The sequence below is a fragment of the Orcinus orca genome, chromosome 5 (assembly GCF_937001465.1).
Source record: "Orcinus orca chromosome 5, mOrcOrc1.1, whole genome shotgun sequence".
Classification (NCBI taxonomy): domain Eukaryota; kingdom Metazoa; phylum Chordata; class Mammalia; order Artiodactyla; family Delphinidae; genus Orcinus; species Orcinus orca.
Window position 1 is genome coordinate 65,871,989 of NC_064563.1, and position 20,440 is coordinate 65,892,428.

At 49.3% G+C, this 20,440-nt stretch overlaps 3 protein-coding genes across 14 annotated transcripts in view; 1 reads left to right on the plus strand and 2 right to left on the minus strand.

Moving 5' to 3' along the window:
• Positions 1 to 7,320, plus strand: part of YEATS2 (YEATS domain containing 2) — a 109,338-nt gene extending 102,018 nt beyond the window's left edge. For 8 of the 9 annotated variants that reach the window (XM_033403135.2, XM_033403128.2, XM_033403131.2 and 5 more), the window contains 5 exons: positions 120 to 321; positions 2,201 to 2,427; positions 3,314 to 3,388; positions 4,079 to 4,152; positions 5,539 to 7,320. In XM_033403135.2, coding sequence (XP_033259026.1) covers positions 120 to 321; positions 2,201 to 2,427; positions 3,314 to 3,388; positions 4,079 to 4,152; positions 5,539 to 5,647 — 687 coding nt within the window. In that variant the 3' untranslated portion in view covers positions 5,648 to 7,320. Of the gene's footprint in view, positions 1 to 119; positions 353 to 2,200; positions 2,428 to 3,313; positions 3,389 to 4,078; positions 4,153 to 5,538 lie in introns of those variants that run through there. The other variant, XM_033403136.2, reaches the window with a different exon arrangement.
• MAP6D1 (MAP6 domain containing 1) lies at positions 42 to 18,527 on the minus strand. 2 transcript variants are annotated; one of them, XM_049709938.1, is made up of 7 exons: positions 16,652 to 18,527; positions 11,550 to 11,667; positions 10,831 to 10,970; positions 9,314 to 9,409; positions 8,025 to 8,177; positions 1,166 to 2,253; positions 42 to 935 (listed from the first exon to the last, which is right to left on the minus strand). In XM_049709938.1, exons 1-3 carry the CDS (start codon positions 17,029 to 17,031, stop codon positions 10,890 to 10,892), a joined length of 579 nt encoding a protein of 192 aa, XP_049565895.1. In that variant the 5' UTR covers positions 17,032 to 18,527; the 3' UTR covers positions 42 to 935; positions 1,166 to 2,253; positions 8,025 to 8,177; positions 9,314 to 9,409; positions 10,831 to 10,889. The 2 variants fall into 2 exon arrangements, with proteins under 2 accessions (XP_049565895.1, XP_033259032.1); XM_033403141.2 differs by having other exon boundaries at positions 42 to 759; positions 2,103 to 2,253; positions 8,025 to 9,409.
• Positions 11,656 to 20,440, minus strand: part of PARL (presenilin associated rhomboid like) — a 73,501-nt gene continuing 64,716 nt past the window's right edge. Inside the window, exons 10-12 of one of the 3 annotated variants that reach the window (XR_007477434.1) lie at positions 20,250 to 20,326; positions 16,652 to 16,865; positions 11,656 to 12,181 (exon numbers count right to left, since the gene is read on the minus strand). Coding sequence is in view for 1 of the 3 variants with exons in the window: in XM_033403137.2 (XP_033259028.1) it covers positions 20,323 to 20,326 (4 nt within the window). In the remaining 2 variants the exon portion in view is untranslated. Of the gene's footprint in view, positions 16,866 to 18,665; positions 20,327 to 20,440 lie in introns of those variants that run through there. The other 2 variants (XR_007477433.1, XM_033403137.2) reach the window with 2 other exon arrangements.

The window sequence follows — 20,440 nt, forward strand, 5'->3', positions numbered from 1 at the left end:
TTTTTTTTTCCTTAGAAAAAAATGATTCTAACAAGTTAGCATGGTAGTTTAGAGTTGGGTGATTTATTTGAACACGCTAAGTTGAAGAATTCTCCCCCTCCCCCCTCAATTTTTTTAAGTGGCAAAGAGCGATGACAATGCGAAAAGTCTTACAAGAAATACTGGAAAAGAATCCAAGATTTCATCACCTGACCCCGCTTAAAACCAAGCACATTGCTCACTGGTGTCGCTGCCATGGCTACACCCCACCTGACCCCGAAAGCCTGAGGAGCGACGGGGACTCGATCGAGGATGTGCTGACCCAGATTGACAGCGAGCCAGGTAAGCACTGGTGGGACTCTGGCACCATCAGCAGCCGAGAGGTGTTTCCTTGGAGCACGTGGTCACCTGTCAGCCTCCATGGTTTTCGGGCCACGTCAGCCCCAGCAGTTTTCCATGCTCTTTCCTTCAGCTGAGGTGAAGGGACCTGAGGACTCCAAGAGCTGCCTTAGAGAACAGGAGCCCACCCTGGGTGTCCCGCCCACCCCCCAGGATGGTCCCTACAGAACTATTTGTGCCCAAGTGTCCCAAGTGTTGTGCCCCAGCCAGGAATGTTCTGGCCCGTGACACGCAACAGGAACACACTGTTCATTCAGGAGCCCCCTTCCTCAGCATCATTTCTCCTTTGAAGACCTTCTTGATCTAACTCCTTTCCTTGTGGTAGAAGTGACTTCTTCCTTGGTGACCTTATAGCCACCCTCACACAGACGAGTCTTCTCCCTGAAGATGGGGACGATGTCTTATCTGTTACTTTATCTCCAAAACCTAGCCTGGAAGTGCACTGCCCAGTGCTGGAGACACAGGTTTAAACAACTAATAATGTTGCAGATAAAATGAATTGTTTTATGATAAAGACACAAATAACTGAGCTATATGTGGGCAGGGGTGCAGGGGAGCTGGGTATAAAAGACATATGGGGAAGGGCTTCCCTGGTGGCGCAGTGGTTAAGAGTCCGCCTGCCGATGCAGGGGACACGGGTTCGTGCCCCAGTCCGGGAAGATCCCACATGCCGCGGGGCGGCTAGGCCCGTGAGCCATGGCCGCTGAGCCTGCGCGTCCGGAGCCTGTGCTCTGCAACGGGAGAGGCCACAACAGTGAGAGGCCCGCATACCGCAAAAAAAAAAAACAAAAAAAAAAGACATATGGGGAAAATATTTTGAGTTTCACCTTAATGAATAAGGAGTGTTTTCTCCTCTCAGCCCCATTTCTGTAGAAAAACAGATGCTCCACCTCCCAGTCTGAGGGAACCTGGAGCACAGGGAGGGTCTGGGGGGGTTCCTTTAAGACTTAGCACAAGTCCCATTTTTCTCCATGAAGCTTTCCCCAGAGCCCTAACACAGGGTGGCCTCTCCTTTCTCTGATCTCCAGTGGTATTTAATATCAGAACCTTGAGGGTTTGTCAGATTTATATCTAAGCTCTTTGGAGAGCAGAGACCATGTCGATTACTTCTGTGCTTCACCGGTAGTGTATGTAAAGCACAATACTTTACCTGTACTAGGCTTTCTGTTAATATGACTGACTGATCTGTGAGCATCCTGCCAATAAAACAGAGAAAGCCAGGAGCTGGATGCTCTACCTCCATCCTGCTGGCTGCCCTTAACTCCATCTTATCCCAGTCTGGACCTCACTTATTTATCTATAAAGTGAAAGGGATGCACTAGAAGATTCCCAGAGCGCCTGCTGGCTTTAAACTTCTAATACTCTTTGTTGGGTTTTGTATAAATCAACTTATTAAAGACTGGATGCATGGTATACACTAAAATGTTAGTAGTACTTATCTCTAAGCAGAGCATGGATGATTTTTAATTTCTTCATTGTGCATTTCTAAATTCTCCAGATTTAAAATCTGAAAACAAATTAGTGGAGTGGGAGGATGGCCTCGTTTTTGGTGGCATAAGTATGAATTATGTGCTGTTTTGACTTAGATTGTCCTTAACAGCACATATGTTTTAACACAAGATGCCTGTCTTCGTGCTTGTCTCCCTTATGAATTACTAGTTCTCATAATTATAGATTCATAGAATTTTAGAACCAGAAAGAAGGTCAGCTCCCTTGATACTTACCCTTCTTCTCTGGGTCTCAGGCTATCGGTCCCTTGGAGATGGACAGTCCCTTTCTTTTGTCACCACAGCTGTCATAAGACTGATTACCTCTCATTTAGAGTGCCCATCATCATTCTCCTCTGCTGACAACCTCTGCCGGAAACTGGAGGACCTGCAGCAGTTTCAGAAAAGAGAGCCGGAGAATGAGGAGGAGGTGGACATCCTCAACCTCTCAGAGCCGTTAAAGATAAACATCAAAAAAGAACAGGACGAGAAACAGGAAGAAATGAAATTCTACCTGCCACCAACACCAGGCTCTGAATTTATTGGTGACATCACACAGAAGGTAGGGGACTAAGGCCTGTGCTGCTGGATCCCTAACCAGGTGCAAGGTGCAAGGTGTTCAGCCTTAGAAACTGACACCAGACTTTCTGGTGAAGCAGGTGTATGATTTCCTTCTGCCTGGTAAACCTGGGCTCTGCTCTCTGGGCACCTGCCTTCCTACATCGGGGCCCTTGGGCAGGAAAATGAATTACATGTATAGAGAGGCTGCTCGTTGAACATGAAATTGAAGCAAAGGCAGCTAGATGTAGGCAGTTTTTTACTTTTCATCTGCTCTTTTCTCATTTGCCTCAGTAGAAGCACCCTTCCCTCATGAGGCATGTCATAATGAGCTCTCCCTGACACTAACAGCTCCCAAGTGCCCTGCCAGGGTGTGGACGTGGCACTCAGTGCCCTTATGGTACAGGAGAGAATTATCTACCTACCTCCAGTGGAACACAGCCTCTCACTTCAGCATCTGCCTGCTGCACGGCTGCCTGGGACCCAAGTGATGAAAGACTAGTTTTTTTTTCCACCTACAGAAGGAGATGACAAGTGGGGCTGTTTCCAAGTATATCTTTATCACCTATTGCAAGTAGGGCCTGAGAGTCTGATTCCAGGCTTTCCAGTATGTCGCTCCCACTGTCAGAATTCATGGCCAATCCTACGTTCTCTCATGAAGGAGATTTGGGGGTAAGAGCAGGATTATAATAGCATTTTTAACAATCCCTTAGAAACATGGAGTGGTAGGATGACAGATTTTCGGGTTGTTATATTCTGTGTTACTTCTCCATGAGTTTTGTCCAGAACGTTTGTGGAGTTATTCTTCCACCCGGACATCATCTTGGGTCAGAAGCGTGCTTGTTTTTCATGAAGACATAGGAACAAATGGCTTTCTTCTGTTCTTCCAGATTGGGATCACCCTGCAGCCTGTGGCGCTGCATAGGAATGTGTATGCGTCGGTGGTGGAAGATATGATTTTGAAGGTGGGTGCCTGTGGGCAGCAGAGGGGCCGTGAGCTGCCGTCAGGGGCTGAAGCGCTGAGGGGCCAGCCAGGCAGGACAGAAATGGAACAGAGATGACAGGCTTTACAATTTCTCAGCTTATTCGGGCTTAAAGTTTTCTCTTTTTTTTCCTTCTGATTTTTAAATGAATTAAATTGTAGTGCTACAAGAGTGTCTGTGCTGATGTCACTCTAATGATATCTTTCAGTGCCATTTCAAGTGCTTTTTAAGTAGCCTGAGGTGAGAGTCATAGGTCTCAGTGCTTAAAGAGGTGACTCACATGTCACAACAGTAGCCACAACTGTCCCATCCCTCGGTGAGAGGATGACAAAACCAGGTTCCTTACCCAGCCAGATCCTAGCTCAGCAGTTCCTTTCCTGGTAGATCTCCTCCGGGAGCAGGGATACCTCACAAATAGCCCTCACCTGTTCTCCTTAAAAATAATGTCTGATTAATGAAAATTACCCCCTTCATAATTTCTCAGAATCATAGCCTCTGTAATTGTGGGCTATTATTTGTGGTCTATTATTCGAACCTTTAATTTTTCCTTAAGGACTTTTGATCCTTAGATATAGCTGTTGCCAAGTTTAGGGTATGGGATGGGGTCAGCTGCATCCCTTCTTGCCAGCAAGCAGGTGGCCCTTTTGAGAGTAACAGCATCTTCTGTTGTAGGCTACAGAGCAGCTGGTCAGTGACATCCTGAGACAGGCTTTGGCGGTTGGATACCAGGCAGCATCTCACAACAGGTACCGTTATCTCTTTAGTTGGTGGTATCAGGCTGACAGATATTTCCTCACAGTTTAGTTGCCCATCATGATGTTTTAGACCTAAGTCAGTTCAGTAGGAGGTGTCAGTGCTTGGGACATTCTCAGAGCCAGACAGACTTGGGGGTCTACTTGGTTGTTTTGAGACAGTCTCGTGGTTGTGAGAGGTCTGTATCTTCCCCGTCTCTACTGCATAGACCCTGTTCAGTAGGACTCTCATATGTTACAGGGTTGAACAAATACCAATTCGTTGCCATTGAAGATAAAAGCAGTGTTTCTTTCGTGTCAGGTTTAGGGCCAGGCACTGCATATATTACCTAATTTGTTGTTCATTTCAGAACTCATGCTCCCTTTTTAGAAATCAGGAAACCGGGCTCTGAAAGGTAATCTTGCCTGGCTTTCCCAGCAAATACATGATAGAACCTAGATTTAAACTTAGATCTCACTGGCTCTATACCCACAGGCTCACCAGTGCTCTTTGCAGCCTCTCTAATTGTCATTGATTGGGACGCTGAATTTTGCTCTTTTCCTGGGCCCTGAAAGAATGATTAGACAGGCATTCCTTTCAAAGGAAACAAATTTATTTTATTCTGTTGTGCTTAAAGGCTGTCATAAATTTATATAACTTTAACAGAATACCTGAGGACATGAAGAGACCTAAATCAGAGGAATATGATTAGGTCAGACTTAACAGGAATGTAACACATCAGGCAGTGTAGAGAGGTCTTTACAAAAAATGAGGAACAAAGGAGTTCTAGTAATGCTGCTGCTTGTCCTGCTGGAGATCCAGGAGTGGGCGGAGTGCCTCTGCAGCCCCTGCTCGCCTCTCTGGTCCCAAATGTGAAGACATAGAGTGACCTGAGTGCTTTTGATAAGAACATTGAACGTCACACTTGGCCTGCCATAACTCCATCTCCCATCTTTCCAAGAGATGGGCTCTGTGGTGCATTGACTCAGCTTTCATTCGGCCAAGACTGAATTACAGCAATAACGTTCTGTTCTGCTTTACTTCCTTTTTCTTTTCTCAATCCCCAGTCTTTTTTTTCTTCTTCTTAATCATTCAACCACCTTATTGAAATCCATCTCATGCCTGTGGTAGGAAGTCATATTTGAGCACTAAATAGGGCTGACCGGGAAGAGGGTAGGCCACATCTCCACCAGAGTCAAAGGAATTAGTGGGAAAGAAGAGGGGGAGAGAGAAGGCACCTGCCCACTCCCCATCCCCAGAGTGGCCCTGAACCATGCCTATCACTCATCATCATCCCCACCTACTGGAGCCTGTGCATGGGATGGTCCTTTCGGTAACTGAATTGGTTAAATTATTTAGATATTTGAGAGAATCACTAACATCTTTGTTTTTTGGACCAGGATTCCCAAAGAAATTACAGTGAGTAATATTCACCAGGCCATTTGCAACACTCCTTTTCTGGACTTCCTCACAAACAAACACATGGGGATATTGAATGAAGATCAGTGAACAGAATGAAGATGCCCCTAGGAAAGCAGGATTCGAAGTCTTGAACTGTGATGATTCTTCTATTGGGGAGAGAAGGTCGTTTTCTGTGTGCCTCGGAGTATGATGGCTACTAAACCATTGCCTCCACTTCGTAACACCAGTGTTCAGTCCCAGGTCAAATCCTTTTAGGAGAGAAGTTTGTTTCCCGATTCTAGAGTGAAGCCATGAGTGGTTGCATGCTCTGTCAGCTTGAGTCTGTTCCCTCTCTGTGCAGGCTCCATCAGGGTCTCCATCAGAGCAGGGTCAGGCCCCATGTATCAGGCCCTTCTGTCCTCTGCGTGTTTTCCAGTGGGCACCTTGGGCCTGAGTCTCCCTCCAGGAGGCAGAAAATGAGTCTGGCAAGCTAGAGATTTCACCCATTCTGTGGGCTGGGGTTACAGGCACCACCACCACCACCCTCTAGTTACCCTGATAACATCTGGAGGAGGGCTGGGCTTCGGCACTCAGACCCCAAGCATCGGCTCAGGAAGCAGTGATGCTGTGTGGAAGACACACAAGCCTGGGAGGCTGCAGACTGAGAATGCTTCTTTCATGGGACACAGGAGCATTACTACAACCAGTCACAGAGCATTGTCAAGGGATGGACAGATCCCAGCATAAGTCAGGAAAAGGTTTGACTACAACTGAGAAGCTCTTAGCCATAGACAGCACCCACAAAGCCCGGGCACTTGGCAGACTCAGGCCAGCTTTGAGTATGTGCCGGGCAGAGAGCTGGTTCCTCACCATTGGCGTGGTCTGCTGGAGCTTCTGCTGCTGAATCCACGTTGAGTGGCCAGTGGGAAGCAGCCCCTTGGACAGTTCAACCTATCCAGTGGATTTGGTGTCTTGTTCTTCTCTGTCAGGAGTTTTTCCCAAGAAGAAAAGTGTTTTAAACACTTGTGAGTGCCTTAAAGGTAGAGAAAGGACTGTCAAAGGCAAGACACAGGGATGTCAGTGCTCAGAAGCAGTGAGAACAGATTGTGTCATAGGCAGAGGCCATCTCAGTGGGAGGCAGAAGCGGTCGGAAAAAGGAAAGTTAGCCGCGCCCTGCATGATGTCCAGTTTCATTATAGACACTTTACCCCAATCCTCCCGACAGTCTGTAGAAGTAAAGAATTTATTCTCAGCAGTTAGGAATCTGCTCCAAGAAAAAGTGAAAGCTGTGAGTCAGAGCCAAAGAAACTTATCCAAGCAACATAATTCACGTTTTCATGAATCCTTTAGATGTTCGAGTCAGGAGAAGGCAGGGAGGCAACTACAAGAAATCTGCCCTTTATTCAGCATCTGAGGACAGCAGCTGCAGAGGGAAATTACTCAGTAAGGCATAGGGCATGTCCTGGCTTAGTAATAAAACAGTTCAGTAGTAAAGGCTCAGATATTCCATACATAAAATACTCCAAGCAAGGTTAATGGGCAAGTGTAGACTCATTCAGCAGTGGACTGTGTCTCAGATCTAAAGAATGAAGATTTGCTCCAAATGAGAACAGAGTCAGTTATTACAGGTGTGAAAGCCTCAAGAAATTATCTTTTTGCAAAAGAAATAGTAAGCGATTTAACAGTCCCCATATATGTTAATGTTGCAATGAAATGTATTTGTATCATAATATGTAACATAATTGTGTAACAAAAATATCTACAATAAATCTTTCAGTATTTGTGATGGGTTTTTCTGAGTTTGGAGCACTACACTTTGGTAGGGTTTTTCTTACATTAGGTCAAAAAGAGCTGGGATGAGGCAAAGGTATAGGTGTTTGTGTACTTGAATTAATTCTTCCACTTCTTTCCAAAAAGAATTTGCAGCTACTTAAAATAAGGATTACAGTTATATAAAAATCTGAAAAAGTTTTGGAAAAATGCATGTTGGTCCTGGCCATAGTGGTTTCTGACAGCTTGAAGCAAAGGAAAACTACCTCAAAGCCAAGGCAAAGATTAAAACAGCTCCTGTTGTCCAATCAAGAAGCACACTGGTTCGTCTGGCAAGAATGGGTCTGTGCTGAAGCCAGAAAGAAGTTACTCCTGTGACCCAGTCCTGCTGGGACCATCTGCTATCACAGTGGCTAAAAAATTACAGCAAGTACAGAAATATTTCAGAAATGACTATTATTTATATCCACCCTTAATAAGAACTAAAAGCTTTGAAAGCTTTGGTTCTTCAAAGGTAAGAAGTTCTTTGGGGAGGAGGCCCTGTAATACAATCCAAGTATGTAGCTTTCCTGGGACCAGGCTTCACTTAGTGTCAACCTTTACGAAGTTGATGGTCTGGAGGAAGGAGAATAGGGGCATTGACTAGGCCCCCTTCTTGAATGTTATTTTTGTCAGCCACGGTTTTGACAGGAGCCACGGGACAGTGTCACAGTACCTTAATCGGGGACTCCCTCTTAACTGACTGAAGGCGCCTGTGTGAGTGAGGCCAGCGGAGCTGATCCTGCTCAAAGGGTCCCCCGTTGGCCCAGGGTGGGCTGCATGGCCAAGGTTCTCTCAAAAGCTGCTTTTTGGAGTTTGGCCGAAAATCCTGGAGTTATTACAAGGATGAAAGTATCAGTGTTTGTAATGGGTTTTTCTGAATTCGACTCACTACGGAGCCGTCAGTCTCGGTCTAAATGACTGTGGGTGACAGGACCCAGGGGCCTCCCTGTGGTTGGGCCTCCTCACGGCTGGTCAAGGCTGCTACTGCAGCGTTAACTTTGGTCATGGAATAATTAATTTGAACTCTTTCCTTTGGCTAAAATTACCTAACAAGCAGATTAAACTGCTTTTTAATTTAATATAAAAATGCTAATTATATAGAAACTTTTAGCAAATACTGTAAGGTGTAAAAAATTTTTAATTATCCATAGTTCCCCTTCTCAAAGATAGCCACCATCAGTGTTCCAGTGCGTTCCTTTCGGTCTTCGTCTGTTTGTATCATACATATGACCTAGGTGAGTTGGGACCACGTGGCTGAGGCTGCTATTATCTCAGTGTTAAGGCCTTATGAAGACCTAGTGGGAGGAAGCTGCTGTTTCAGAATCCAGATCTAATAATTAATGAAGTCTAGTAAGGAAGGCTGTTGGGTTGGGGTGTTTTTGAAAAGCTGTTTGTTCCTGGGTGTGCAGGATGCCTTCCAGAGGTCAGGCCTCTCTCAGGCAGTGGTGCTCCCACTGCTGCTGCAGTGCCAACACTGCCAGCATGGGGCAGCCTGCTTTACCCCCAGCTCAGTGAATGGGCTCTTGGGCCAGGCTCTGGGGAAGGGATGGGCATGGCTGGCTATGTGGTGTGACACAGGCAGGGGCTACTGAGAGGGCCTGTCAGTGGCATCAGATGGACCAAAGCTGCAGATGGGAGTAAAGCAGGCTCCCGGGAAGGGGTGCTTGGGCAGGAGAGAATAAGTACAGCAGCTGTGCTTTGTTGGCCATTTACTGTACTAAGCACGCTGCACATAAACACATTCTCTAGGGGGGGTGGGGAGGGGAGTGGCATTACCCATACTTTGCAGATAAGGAAACAGAAGCTTAAACTGCTCCCAGCTAGTGAATGGAAAAGCCAAGATTTGAGCCCAAGACTAGCTTCAAAGACAGTCCTTTTACCCTAGGCTCCTAGCGGGGTTGGGGGGAAATGGGTAAGTGTAAAAGAGGAAGTTCGTGGGTTCTGTTAAATATTACTACATACGACAGCAGTGCGACTGCAGCCCAGGGTCAGCGTTCTCAGAATCTACAAGCCTCCAAGGGAGAGCAGCAGTAGCCATGGCACATTAAAGTCCTCTTACTAAGAGGAGATAAAGGAAGACATGAGAAGGTGTTCGTGTTTATAATTAATTTAAAGAAATGTTAAATTGAAACAATATGTTTGCGTTTTAGTAAAATCTGGGATTGTACCATTAATCTGTTTGCTTCTCACAGAATGCCCAGCACGCAGTCTCTTTTCCCTTAGAAGCATCTAACATGCAAACCAATGAAGTCTGAAATAATAGGACCCTTTGTGTAAGCATATGGTTTTGCTTTTCCCTTTAAAATGATTCTCTCAACATTTCCTTTGCTGGAAATGTGCCAGAGCTGGGAGCTAGCACCTCTGAGGGGACTGATGGCCCCTCGCAGCCTGAGCTGGAAACAGGGCTCCGCCTCCGCTCTGAGCTGCTTCTAAAACCTGAATGCCACCTCCTGTGGTGAAAGTAAATGCTCACCTGGCTAAGCCACCTGAGGGCTGGAAAGAGGTAAAGATCCAAAGGGAAATCCTTGAGCTTCCTTACCGAAACTGTCCTTAGCTTGTGCCTCTGATCTCTAAAAGGAACACAAACTCCTTCAAATGTTTCGAGGGCTGCTGTGCAAAGAGGGGACCAGGCTAGTTCCAGGTGGCTGCACTGGCTGGAATTTGTCAAGAAAGGAGAGGGCCTTCCAAAAACAGAATGAGCTGCCTCAACAGCTAGTGAGCTCCCTGTAATGAGATGACGTTTTCAGGTCTTTCAGGGAATGAAGCTAATGCCACCCTTCTCCCAAAGAAGCTCCCAGTTCTTAGTATAGTAGTTCCCATCTAGTCATCAATACATTAAGGGAACAAAACTGGAGTCAGTAATACTAAGGTAAATGTCATTCACTCAGTACTTCACTCATCCCAAGAAATGTTTTGTTAAAACCAGGGTCGTCTTGGCCATAAAGAAATTGTCTTTAAAACTGAAACCCTATGATTGATATTCTGCTTCTTTGGGAAACTTCTTCCTGGTTACTTAGCATCATCATGAGTCACATGCAGGTGATAACCTAAGATTTCTTCTACAGCCTGAACATGTGGGGCCGTTGGTGGGACTATCCAAGGACACCACGTTGGGTTACCATCGGTTATAAAATTGTCATGCAGCCTGCGAAAACAACAACGTGGACATTACTGGATCTTTCAAGGACCTGTTATGTCCATATTCCTCAGCCCCCAACGACCAATTCAGTTCACAGTAGAATTGATCAAGTTCTTCAGATTTAAAAAATGAAGGGTGGCCAAAAGAGGCAATTAAAAAAGATCTGAAGCCTTCCGCACACATCTCTGAGGCCCAGAGCTGAGCTGGGTGGTGCTGTGTCCCTCTGTGCCTCTGTTCTGCCCGCAGCCTCGTGCAGCTTGGAGAGGAAGTAGTGCCCCACGGTGAGAACGGAGGACCCTCCCCCTCTGACAGCAGGGGCCATCTGGTCCTGAGACCTCACCCAGTCCCCGGGCAGTGGGTTCTGATCCTCTGTGGCTGCTCGCTCCTCTCCGTGGGCAATCACACGTTGAGGATCCGGGGAGCTGAGGCCTGAAAGATGGCTGAGGGGTTAGGGGCGAACTTCTTCCTCACCTCAGGGACCTGGAAAATGAAATGTGGCCACAGATCAGCGGGCCTTTCCCTCGACTTTCCCCCTCCCCACAGCTCCAGGAAAAAAATCCCCTCTTTGTCCTTGAGAGTTGGGACTGCTAACCTGAAGGGTCTGCAGTTAACGCGGGGTTCCTGCGTTAGGGGACATTGGCCAGATGGAGCACATGGACCTTCGTTTCTCCCTGAAGCCTCTTTTGGGTTGAGTCAGGAAGCTGAACGGCCCCACCTCCCTTCCAGCTCCTCTGTACATGAACACCGGGGCCTGGACAGCTTGTCACTAGGGCTCAGTGGCCAAGGGTAAGATCGGGATTTAGAAGGGAGGGGACACCCTTCTCCCCAGAGAAGTCAGCACTAGGGGGACACACATGTGGCTAACGACAAAGCAGCACCTTGGCTTTCTGTTCGCGAGTGACAATTGGGTGTTGAGACACCACTGTCCCTGGCATAATGCCATCCTACACCACCCAAACCTGACTCCTAGTCCCTAACCTGGAAGAAAAGCCTCTGTCCTCACACCCCCTGCAGCCAGGCACCCAGCCCCTCGCCCTGCAGCACCAGCTTCGGACTGACCTGGAAGCCAGCCCCGGGGCTGCTGTCCCATCCAGAGCTGTGGGTTGTGATGACTGTGGCGGGTTTCACCTTTGTGGATCTCGATGGCTTCACTCCAGTCCAAGCCTGGAATTCCTGTCTGGAACAGAACACATCACAACCTTGCACAGGGTCTCCCGTCCCTTCCCCTGACCCCTCAGAGGCCTCGGCCCTTGCCCTGTGCTTCTGGAATATTCCTGACCAATGTCCACTGCTGAGATGTTGCTTTGGCTGCAGATGTTCCTTTCTCCCCTTACAAAGGCAGAACTAGCAGACGAAGTGTACCCCAGACAGCTCCAGCGGGAATTTTCTCTCACGCTGCTGGGGAGCAGTGGCACAGGCTGCACGGGGAGTAAGCAGAGAGCTCAGTCAACAACTGGATCCTACTCATCCCGAACTGCAAGTTCCCAGCGTGTGCTGGCCCTCAGAGACAGCACGTTCCAGCCCTGCCCTCCAGGGCTCCCTATCTTGCCTCCGGGCCACTTCAAGGGGCCCTAGAGGCCCAGAACCAGCAAAAGTCGCTCGCCTGCAGCCCACGTCGCTGGTGGCCCTTATGTCCAGAGGAGGTGACGGACTGGACAGCATACTGCACGGTCCTCCATACCTGGTTACAACTGAGGAAGAAAATGAGGCTCAGTGTTGTGTTTAGTTTTTAATAACTTGTCTTATTAACTCCTACAAAAGAGTATAAGTCGTAGTGACCATCTCAAGAAACTAAAGACAGCCTGGCGCTGTGGCTTTTGTATGGCGCTGTGCCCGCGGGCACTGATGTGCAGGAGCAGGGAGGGACGGTGGTCTGCACAGGGGGTAAGTGTTGGCTACCTGGAGGGAAGTGACAAGGCTGGCACGGCCTAGCTCCAAGTGCTCAGAGTAGCATTCTTTTGACAAAGACTCAATTCCTCAGTTCCTCTTAAAAAAAAAAAAAAAAAAAAACACCTATTTTAATTCTATCAACTCCCCTACTAAATGGCAGAGACCTCCTGTGCCCACAGGAGCCGCTGGCCAAGGTGATGTTCTGAGGAAAAGGGTCCAGATGGCCAGAGGCAGCCTCCATATTTGGGCTGGGTCCAGCCCAGCCTATCTCACCCCATCCACAGCCCTGGCCAGGTTTCAGGCCCTGAGATCAACAAAGCAGCCTTTTCTCCTTAGCAGCACAGCTGGGCACCACTGGGCATGACACGTGTGCAGGGAGCAGCTGTGTCTGTCTGTGGCCAGCACTTGGGTACCAGGAGGCGAATTGGGCCAAGGCCCTATTGGATAACTTTTGCTTCCAAAGCTGCAAGGTTTCAAAGACCAGCTGCCCGAGCCATCTGCTACTCTGTTTCTCCTGGGGAAGCAGGTCCTCCCCTTGGTGTGCCCTTCTGTTCCCACACTGAACTGAGCCTTGGGTCTGGCAGCCCAAGCCTGCTGCCCCAGGGTGGCTGCAGGGGTCCCAGAGCAGGAGGTGACCAGAGCCAGGGGCTAGAGCAGTGCCTGTGGTTCCTTGTGGGACAGGCCTGGTGCTGGAGCCCAGGTGAGAGGGAGGCCTGCAGTGGGGATGGAGAAGGGACGTTGAAGACAGACTCGGCAGGGCCTGGTGACTGCCCAGGAGATGAGGAGGGCAGGCTAATGGCCTGCCGAGGAGATAATACAGGACTAGCTGAGTCAACTGTGCCTCCCCTCACCAAGAAGTTTCCACCACTGTCCACCTCATGTGAGCCTCAGCTGGACCTTGAGGGCCGCAGTCCCTCCTGCTGAGGGGCAGGGAGCCACCCAGGGCATTGCAGAGCACCAGACTGAGGGTCCTGAGGCCTGGATTCTCAGGCCAACATGGCTTCAAACAAATCCCTGAACTTCCCTAAGCCTTCCCGATGGGCACTTGGAAAAGTGGGAGTCAAGTCTGGCACTTTGACTGTTGGCCCTTTAACTGACTCACCCAGGAAGGAAAGAGGGAGACGACTGGGCCAGGGGTGCTGACACACCGAACTCTGGAGGGAAGGCTCTGGGAGGAGCTGGTCAGGAGGAAGGACCCAGGCTGGCAGTGGGCAGGACCCGCTGCCCTTGTGGCCGAGTGAGAGGCAGGTCAGTTCTCACCTGGAGACCAAGGGCCAGGTGAGGCAGGACCTGCTGGGGTGGAGAGGAGTAGCCACGAGTACTCGTATCCCTGGGCTCTCTGGATCTGTTCATTTCCTTTGCTTTGTAAATTTCTTTAACTAGTTCGCTTAGGTAACGTGCATCTTTCAAGAAGGCAGGTGGGATGGAATTGCTCATTCCAGTAGTACAGCTGGGAGATGGAGGGTCCCCGAGGTCGGCTCGCACGGTGCTGGGGAGCCAAGTTCAGCAGTGGTCCTATGTCTCTGCCAGGTGACCCAGGCAACTAAGCTCTTGCTATTTCTGCTTCACAGATGAGGAAAGGGTCAGAGGGGCCAAGTGACCCACCGAGTTTATATACCAGGAAGGAGAGCTCTAGTGAGTCCCAACTCTTGCCCAACTCGGTACTTTTCCACCACTGCCGGACACAGGTCAAGCAACTACCTGATTCAGAGGAGGCAGCATCTTAGGAGATGATAACCTATTAGGGGCACAGATTTGGTCTCTGAGGCAAGACACACTTGGGTTCTGCTCTGCTCTGCGTGACCTCGTGCCAGCCACTCAAGTTCCTCATCTATAGAATGGGGACAGCAAGAACTGAACTTATTCCAGGGCGTTTTTGTGAAGTCTTGGGGAGATAATCTGTGGGAAGTCCTAAGCCTGGTGCCTGGTACGTGCCAAGCAGAGAGTAATAACTAGTACCTTTAGTATCACTGGAGCTGGAAGGACCCAGCAGGACATTCAAACCTGCCATCTGCTCAGCAAGGGTGAGGGATGGCTTCTAAAAGTCCAGCCTTTGCTTGGACACTTCCAGTGAACAGGAGATCAGCACCACGTGACCTTACCCATCCCAGTCAGTTCTAATTATTAGAAAGTGCTTCCTTCCCTGAGCTGAAGCTATCTCCCTGCAAGTTCCGCCCGCATCTGTGCCTGGAACATCAGCCATTTGAAGGCGCTGCACACCCAGGACCTCTGGCCTTCCAGACCTGTCATTCAAGGCCCCTCCAGCTGGTTCAGGGCCCCGTCGTGCAGCAGTCGGCACCGTCCACTGCGTGGCTGGGGCCCCAGTGCTGCGGCTCAGTGTCTGCCCTGCCCTGACACCCCTGGCTGCATTTCTGCAGCTCAGCTTGAGCACACGTCCCTGAACACAAGACCCATCCTGAAACAGCCACTCCCCATCGAGTTCCTTAAAACCTGCATGCCCGTGAAGGAACCTCTGGGGAGACAAAATGTTCCACGTGTCTGAATTATGGTGGTGATGCCCAGGTGTATACAAAAGTCATCCAGCTGTACACTTATAATGGATGAATTTTACTATATGGAAATTATACCTCAATACAGTTGATTTTAAAAGTAATAAAATTGAAGGAGAAAGTTCATACCTTTTGGCCCTTAATTCCACAGGTAGGAATTCATACTAAAGAAATTATTGTATAAGCAAAGATTTAGCTACAAGAATGCTGATCAAAAGAGATATTTTTTTCTCTAAAATTTTTTGTTAAAGGTAATACATGTACTTTTTTTTTTTTTAAGAGCAGTGGTTCAGGGAATTCCCTGGTGGTCCAGTGGTTAGGATTCCGTGCTTCTATTGCAGGGGGCATGGGTTCCATCCCTAGTCGGGGAACTAAGATCCTGCAAACCATGTGGCACAGCCAAAAGAAAAAAACAAAGCAGTGGTTCAAAAGGGCAGAGTGAAAAGTCCCTCAGTCTCCTTCCACCCCTGGCAGCATCCACAACTCCTTCCCCTTCTTCCTCTCCCTAAAGGTTACCATTTTCTCACACATTCATGCAGAGACATCCTACGCTTATTTCAGCAGATATGTATGTATCAATAACCCCTTTAAAAACACAAATAGTAGCAGATGTATCGTTCTGCATCTTTTTTGACATCTTCTATTATCAGTACATTCTGGGCTTCCCAGTAGCCCATCCTATGGCAGAGCTATAATTAACCAGTCCCCTACATCAGTAGGACAATGGAACTGTTTCCATTTTCTGCTGTACTGTTGTTGACACGTACCTTATACTCCTTAGCTCCCACCCCATGTTCAAGGTTACCTGTAGGGAAAATTTCTACAAGTGAAGTAACTAGATCAAAGGAACAGTGTTTTTAATAGCCCCAAATTAGAAACACCCTAAATATTTAACGACATGAGAGTAGGTTAATATGTGGACATATATATCAATATATGGATAATGTATATCCATAAGATAAAATACTGCACATCCATTAAAATTCATGTTGTAGGAGAGCATCTAGTAACACGGAATGACATCCACGATACGTGAAAGGAAAAAAAAAACGTGTACAGTTACAAATCTATGCAAGAATTATAAACAGATACGCACTCAAATGCATGTTAAGGATTAGAAAGAACTACGAGTTTGGGGTAGGATTAAGGGCATACTCATTTTCTATGTTGTAATTTCCGTAATTTCCAATTTTTCTGATCACTTGTTATAAGAAGACAGAAAGCCCTCAGCTGTCCAGGGGCAGAACACAGGCCTGTCCTCAGTGAAAGCCAAGTCAGCTGCCCTCAGTCACTCAGTGGCATCTCTAGGGGACCACCCACTTGGAAGCTCTGCATTTGGTCCTCACCACCAACGCCCCCACAGAAGGCGATCCTCAGGCAGTTGGCCTGCGAGCACCCCTCCTATGGCTAGGCCCACCTGGTGGAAGTTAAGGGGAAGAGGATTTTAACTCGGTCGAAGGCAGGCTTTCTGCCAGGACTGCCCGAGAGAGCACCGAGTGAGGTAGTGAGCTCGCCGCCACGGAGGTGCTCGCTCGCTCACTCACTCCCAGTCTGGTCGGGGAGCATCGAAGGAGACGCTGGCAGTGCCAGGAACCAAAGGGGATGACCTCGGAGGCCACCCACGGCTCTCTAAGTCGTGTGGGATGGGGGCTCCAGGCGCCTCCTCCCTCCCGCCCACCCTGATCCTCCAGGCTCCCCAGCTCAGTCTCCTGGGACCACGTGGTTTGCGTACAATGCGCTCCCCTGCCCCCAGCCTCATACCTGTACGATGTGGTCGCCGCTGCAGCCGCATCTGCGTCGCCGACGGGGAGCACGTAGACCCCCCGGCTGTAGGGCGCGGGGGGCTTGATCCTGCGGCCGCCCGCTCCCGACCCGCGCCCCAGTGTTGCATCTCTGGGCCTCGCGGGCGCCGTCCACACGCCGAAGTCCCGCTGGTACTGAGTAAGCGGCACGTCCCGGCCGGGGTCCCGCGAGCCTGCGGGGGACGAGCCCCTGCGTGAGGTGGCACCGCCCAGGCCCGGCTCCTCGCTCTCGAGTTCGGAGTAGCTGTGCAGGGTCAGTGGCACAGCCACGTCGGAGCGGTCCAGCTGGTTCCAGCGCCGCGCCAGGCAACAGAGGCGGCTGATGCAGGGCCACGCCATGCTGGCCCCGGCGCCTGGCGCTCGCGCTCGCTCGACTCCCTGCGCTCCGGGCAGCGCCGCCCCCGCCCGCGGCCCCGCCCTCGCGGCCCTGCCGGCGCTGCCGCAGCCCCGCCCCCCGGCCTCGGGGTGGCCACCCAGGGAGCGGAGGGAGGGCTGGGCGACAGCCCCGCGAGGCCAGGGCCGCCTGTGCAGGGCTGGAGCTGGACGCCGGTGAAGGAAGAGGGTAAGGCTGGCGGGGTGCAGAAACGGGGCTGGGGTTGGAGGAACTGAAACCGCCCGGAGGCACAAGTGTCCAACTTGAAGAATGACTCATAATTTAATCCAGAGTTCCCTAAATGCTATCTTATAATTTAGACCTGGCTTCGCAGAGGCCGAGGGCCGAATGGCGACAATTCCTAGCCGATCGCCCTCCGCCAGCCCCCAGGCTGCAGCTCGCCTCCCGGAGGGTCTGTTGGACCCCGCCGACAGGGGACAAGCCGTGGCTGCCAGATTTGCGCGAGGCTGCAGCGCGGGGCTCGTGGGCACGCAGGGGGAGACGCGCGATGAGGGGATCACAGGGAAGACTTGGGGCCGCGCTTCCCATAGAACGCGGGTTTGAATCAGCCGTTATGATGCCAAATTTGGGACATCCAATTCAGCTTCCACTGAGAATTGGCATTAGCCCTCAACTGATATTTCCTGAGGCCTAAAATCCCTAATTTTAAAGCATGGCCATAAAGGCTTGCTTATAAAGCTGCCACAAATCTTTGGCCACTATGCTATAAAAGTTTCTCTCCCTCCTGTGCAGAGCTAAATAAAGGTAATCCTCCAGGTCATAGATCAGTCTGTTTAATGCAGGACAGGGTATCAAACAGCTCCCTGGCCACACGCAACGGCTTCCTGAATATTTGACACTAGCCCTCAGTATGCACTGCAGACCAATTACTAGTAACACTGTTGAAACAGCACTGATTACCCAGTGCTCCATCTCAAGCATATACTTGGACAGCATCCAGCCTGTACCTCAGAGGGAGGACTGCAGTACAGCCCTGGCCATCAGAATACAGATTCCTCTCCCAAACCACTGCCTATCTTAGCTTGAAGGCACAGTAAAGTGACACAACGACTGCCCCAAGTGACAGCAGTTCAGCTGCCTTGGCCAGGCCATGGCCCAAGAGGCAGCAGCAGAGGAGCCTGTGTACCGTGAAGACACTGGGAGGTTACACACCTGCTCAGGGTACGCTGGCTTTGTGTGACTTATGTATGCCAGGCCCTGGGTCAGCCACCTGGGAGACTGGTGACTAAAACACTCCGTTCTGCAGAAAAAAAAGAGCAGCCCTTCTTGTTTTGATTTCTTCATTCACTAAACAACAGTCAAAGAGGACTTACAATGTGCCTGGAATAATGCTGGGTGCCTTCAGGACGTTTACAGTGCAGTGGGTGACAGATGTGGAAAGCAGTGTAATAGAGCTTTCCAACAGTGGAGAGAGGGCCAGGGACCTGGACTCGCTGCCCATAGTGAGGGAGGGTAGTGGGGTCGGGTGGGAATGCAGGGTCCAGGGGCCAAGGGTTCAGCCACAGGCAGCAGAGGCTGGGCCACGGAATGCCTTGGTAGCCACACTAGGGAGTTTTCATAGGCGACAACAGGAAATGACTAAAGTGTTTTTAGCACTCTGTGGCCTTGTGGAGAAGTACAGGACATTTTAGAGAGCAGCTGGAGAACAATCTTAACAACAGTCCAGGTTAGAGACAAGGGACTGAACTTAAGGCACTGGGAGTGGAGAGAAGGGGCTGGATTCTAGAAATGAGAGGTGAGAGAGGGAAATCTAGAATGGCCCCAGGTTTCTGGCTTAAGCCAGGAGTCATATTTGATGTGCCTCTGTAGTGGGGTCTGAGGATCTGTAACTATGCCTGGGACATAGTTCCATACTGTCTACAAAGTAGACATATGTACTGAGTGACAGCTTAGAGATATTCAGTGGGTCCAGAGCTCAGAAGACATCCTCACAGAGATAACTGAAGCCACAGAAATGGAGAGAGACGAGACAGCTAAGAGTGCACTCCTGGGACCCCACACTTCAGAGGACAGTGGAGGTGGCACAGGCTGAGAGGCACGCTAGCCAGGCAGAGCACAGCCTTGGGGTGCTCACATGCCAGCAGAGAAGCCAAGATGAGAAAGCAAGATACCCCAGTGGGCAAACAGGAGAGTAGGGAAAGTTGCCAAAGCTATGGACAGTTAGGCTTATGCTTCTGGAGCTGGGTGCTGACCTCCCAAGGCCTCTCACAGGTAGGTAACTTGACCTTCCAAACGTTCCTTCTCTAAACATCACAAAGCAGAGAGAGCAGACGTGTCTTTGTTGCCTGTTTTCCAGATCTGCCCACGGACAACATGAATTTCATTTTGGACTCCATATGGAATGTCCATGTGATCTCAGCCTTCCATCCCATCTCTGAAAAACACTTCTTGTCTCATCTGTAAGTCACAGGGTTCTTAGCATAACTACATATTCAGAAATGTCAAAGCACAGCAGTGTGACCTTGGGCAGTTCCCACACACGACCGCCCTGGTTCCTTACTGGCAAAATGAGGGCTGGGTTAACAAAAATTCTCTCTCCTTAAAGTGACATTAGTTTAGACTATTCTAAACTAGAACAGAGTCCCCTGCCTGGCAAGAATGACCGGTACTTTGCAGCAGAGGAGAGTCCAGCTTGGTGGGAAAAAGATGAAGAACCACCATAACTGGATAATTCCTATGTGCTGGGCACATGCTGCCATTCAGCTCTCAACACCGTGTGAGGTGAGCACGACTCCCTTCCTTGTCATGAAGCCAGGCGCTCTGTGCCCGCCACCACGCAAGCCCGGCCCTCTCCAGCACAAGGTGCAAAATTTGGTGTAACTCTCTGAGATCAACCAAAAGACTCAAAAACTCTCCTATAAATCCTTTCAAGAAAAACTTTTAAATTCTCAAATCGCATTTCCTAGAAATAATTCTCAATCACGAGGACGAGTTCCACTACAGTGAAGCTATGACGACGACCACTGTCTGCTATGTCAGTATGATGCTCCACTTCAAAGAATGTACATTTTCCAACATAAGATGCTATTAGGCTCAGATTCAAGTCCGAATTTATCCAAGATACTTCCTTCTAATTCTTAATTAGCTACAATTTTAACCTAGAAAGCAAAACTTAAAAATGTCTTTCTGTATATGCCACTCACTGCCACGAAACGTTACCTACCTTTTTGGGAAAATTTAGAAAATATTGCAGCTGTTATTTCAGACCCATGCCAGAGAGAAGATGCTCTTAACTTTTACCTGTTAACCAAGCAAGGAAAGGGGTAGGTAAGTAAGAGTAAATATTTAGCAGAGGTGCTAGAAGGCCAACATTAAAAAACAAGCACCTCTGAGTTCCAATCAGACCTTTCCATG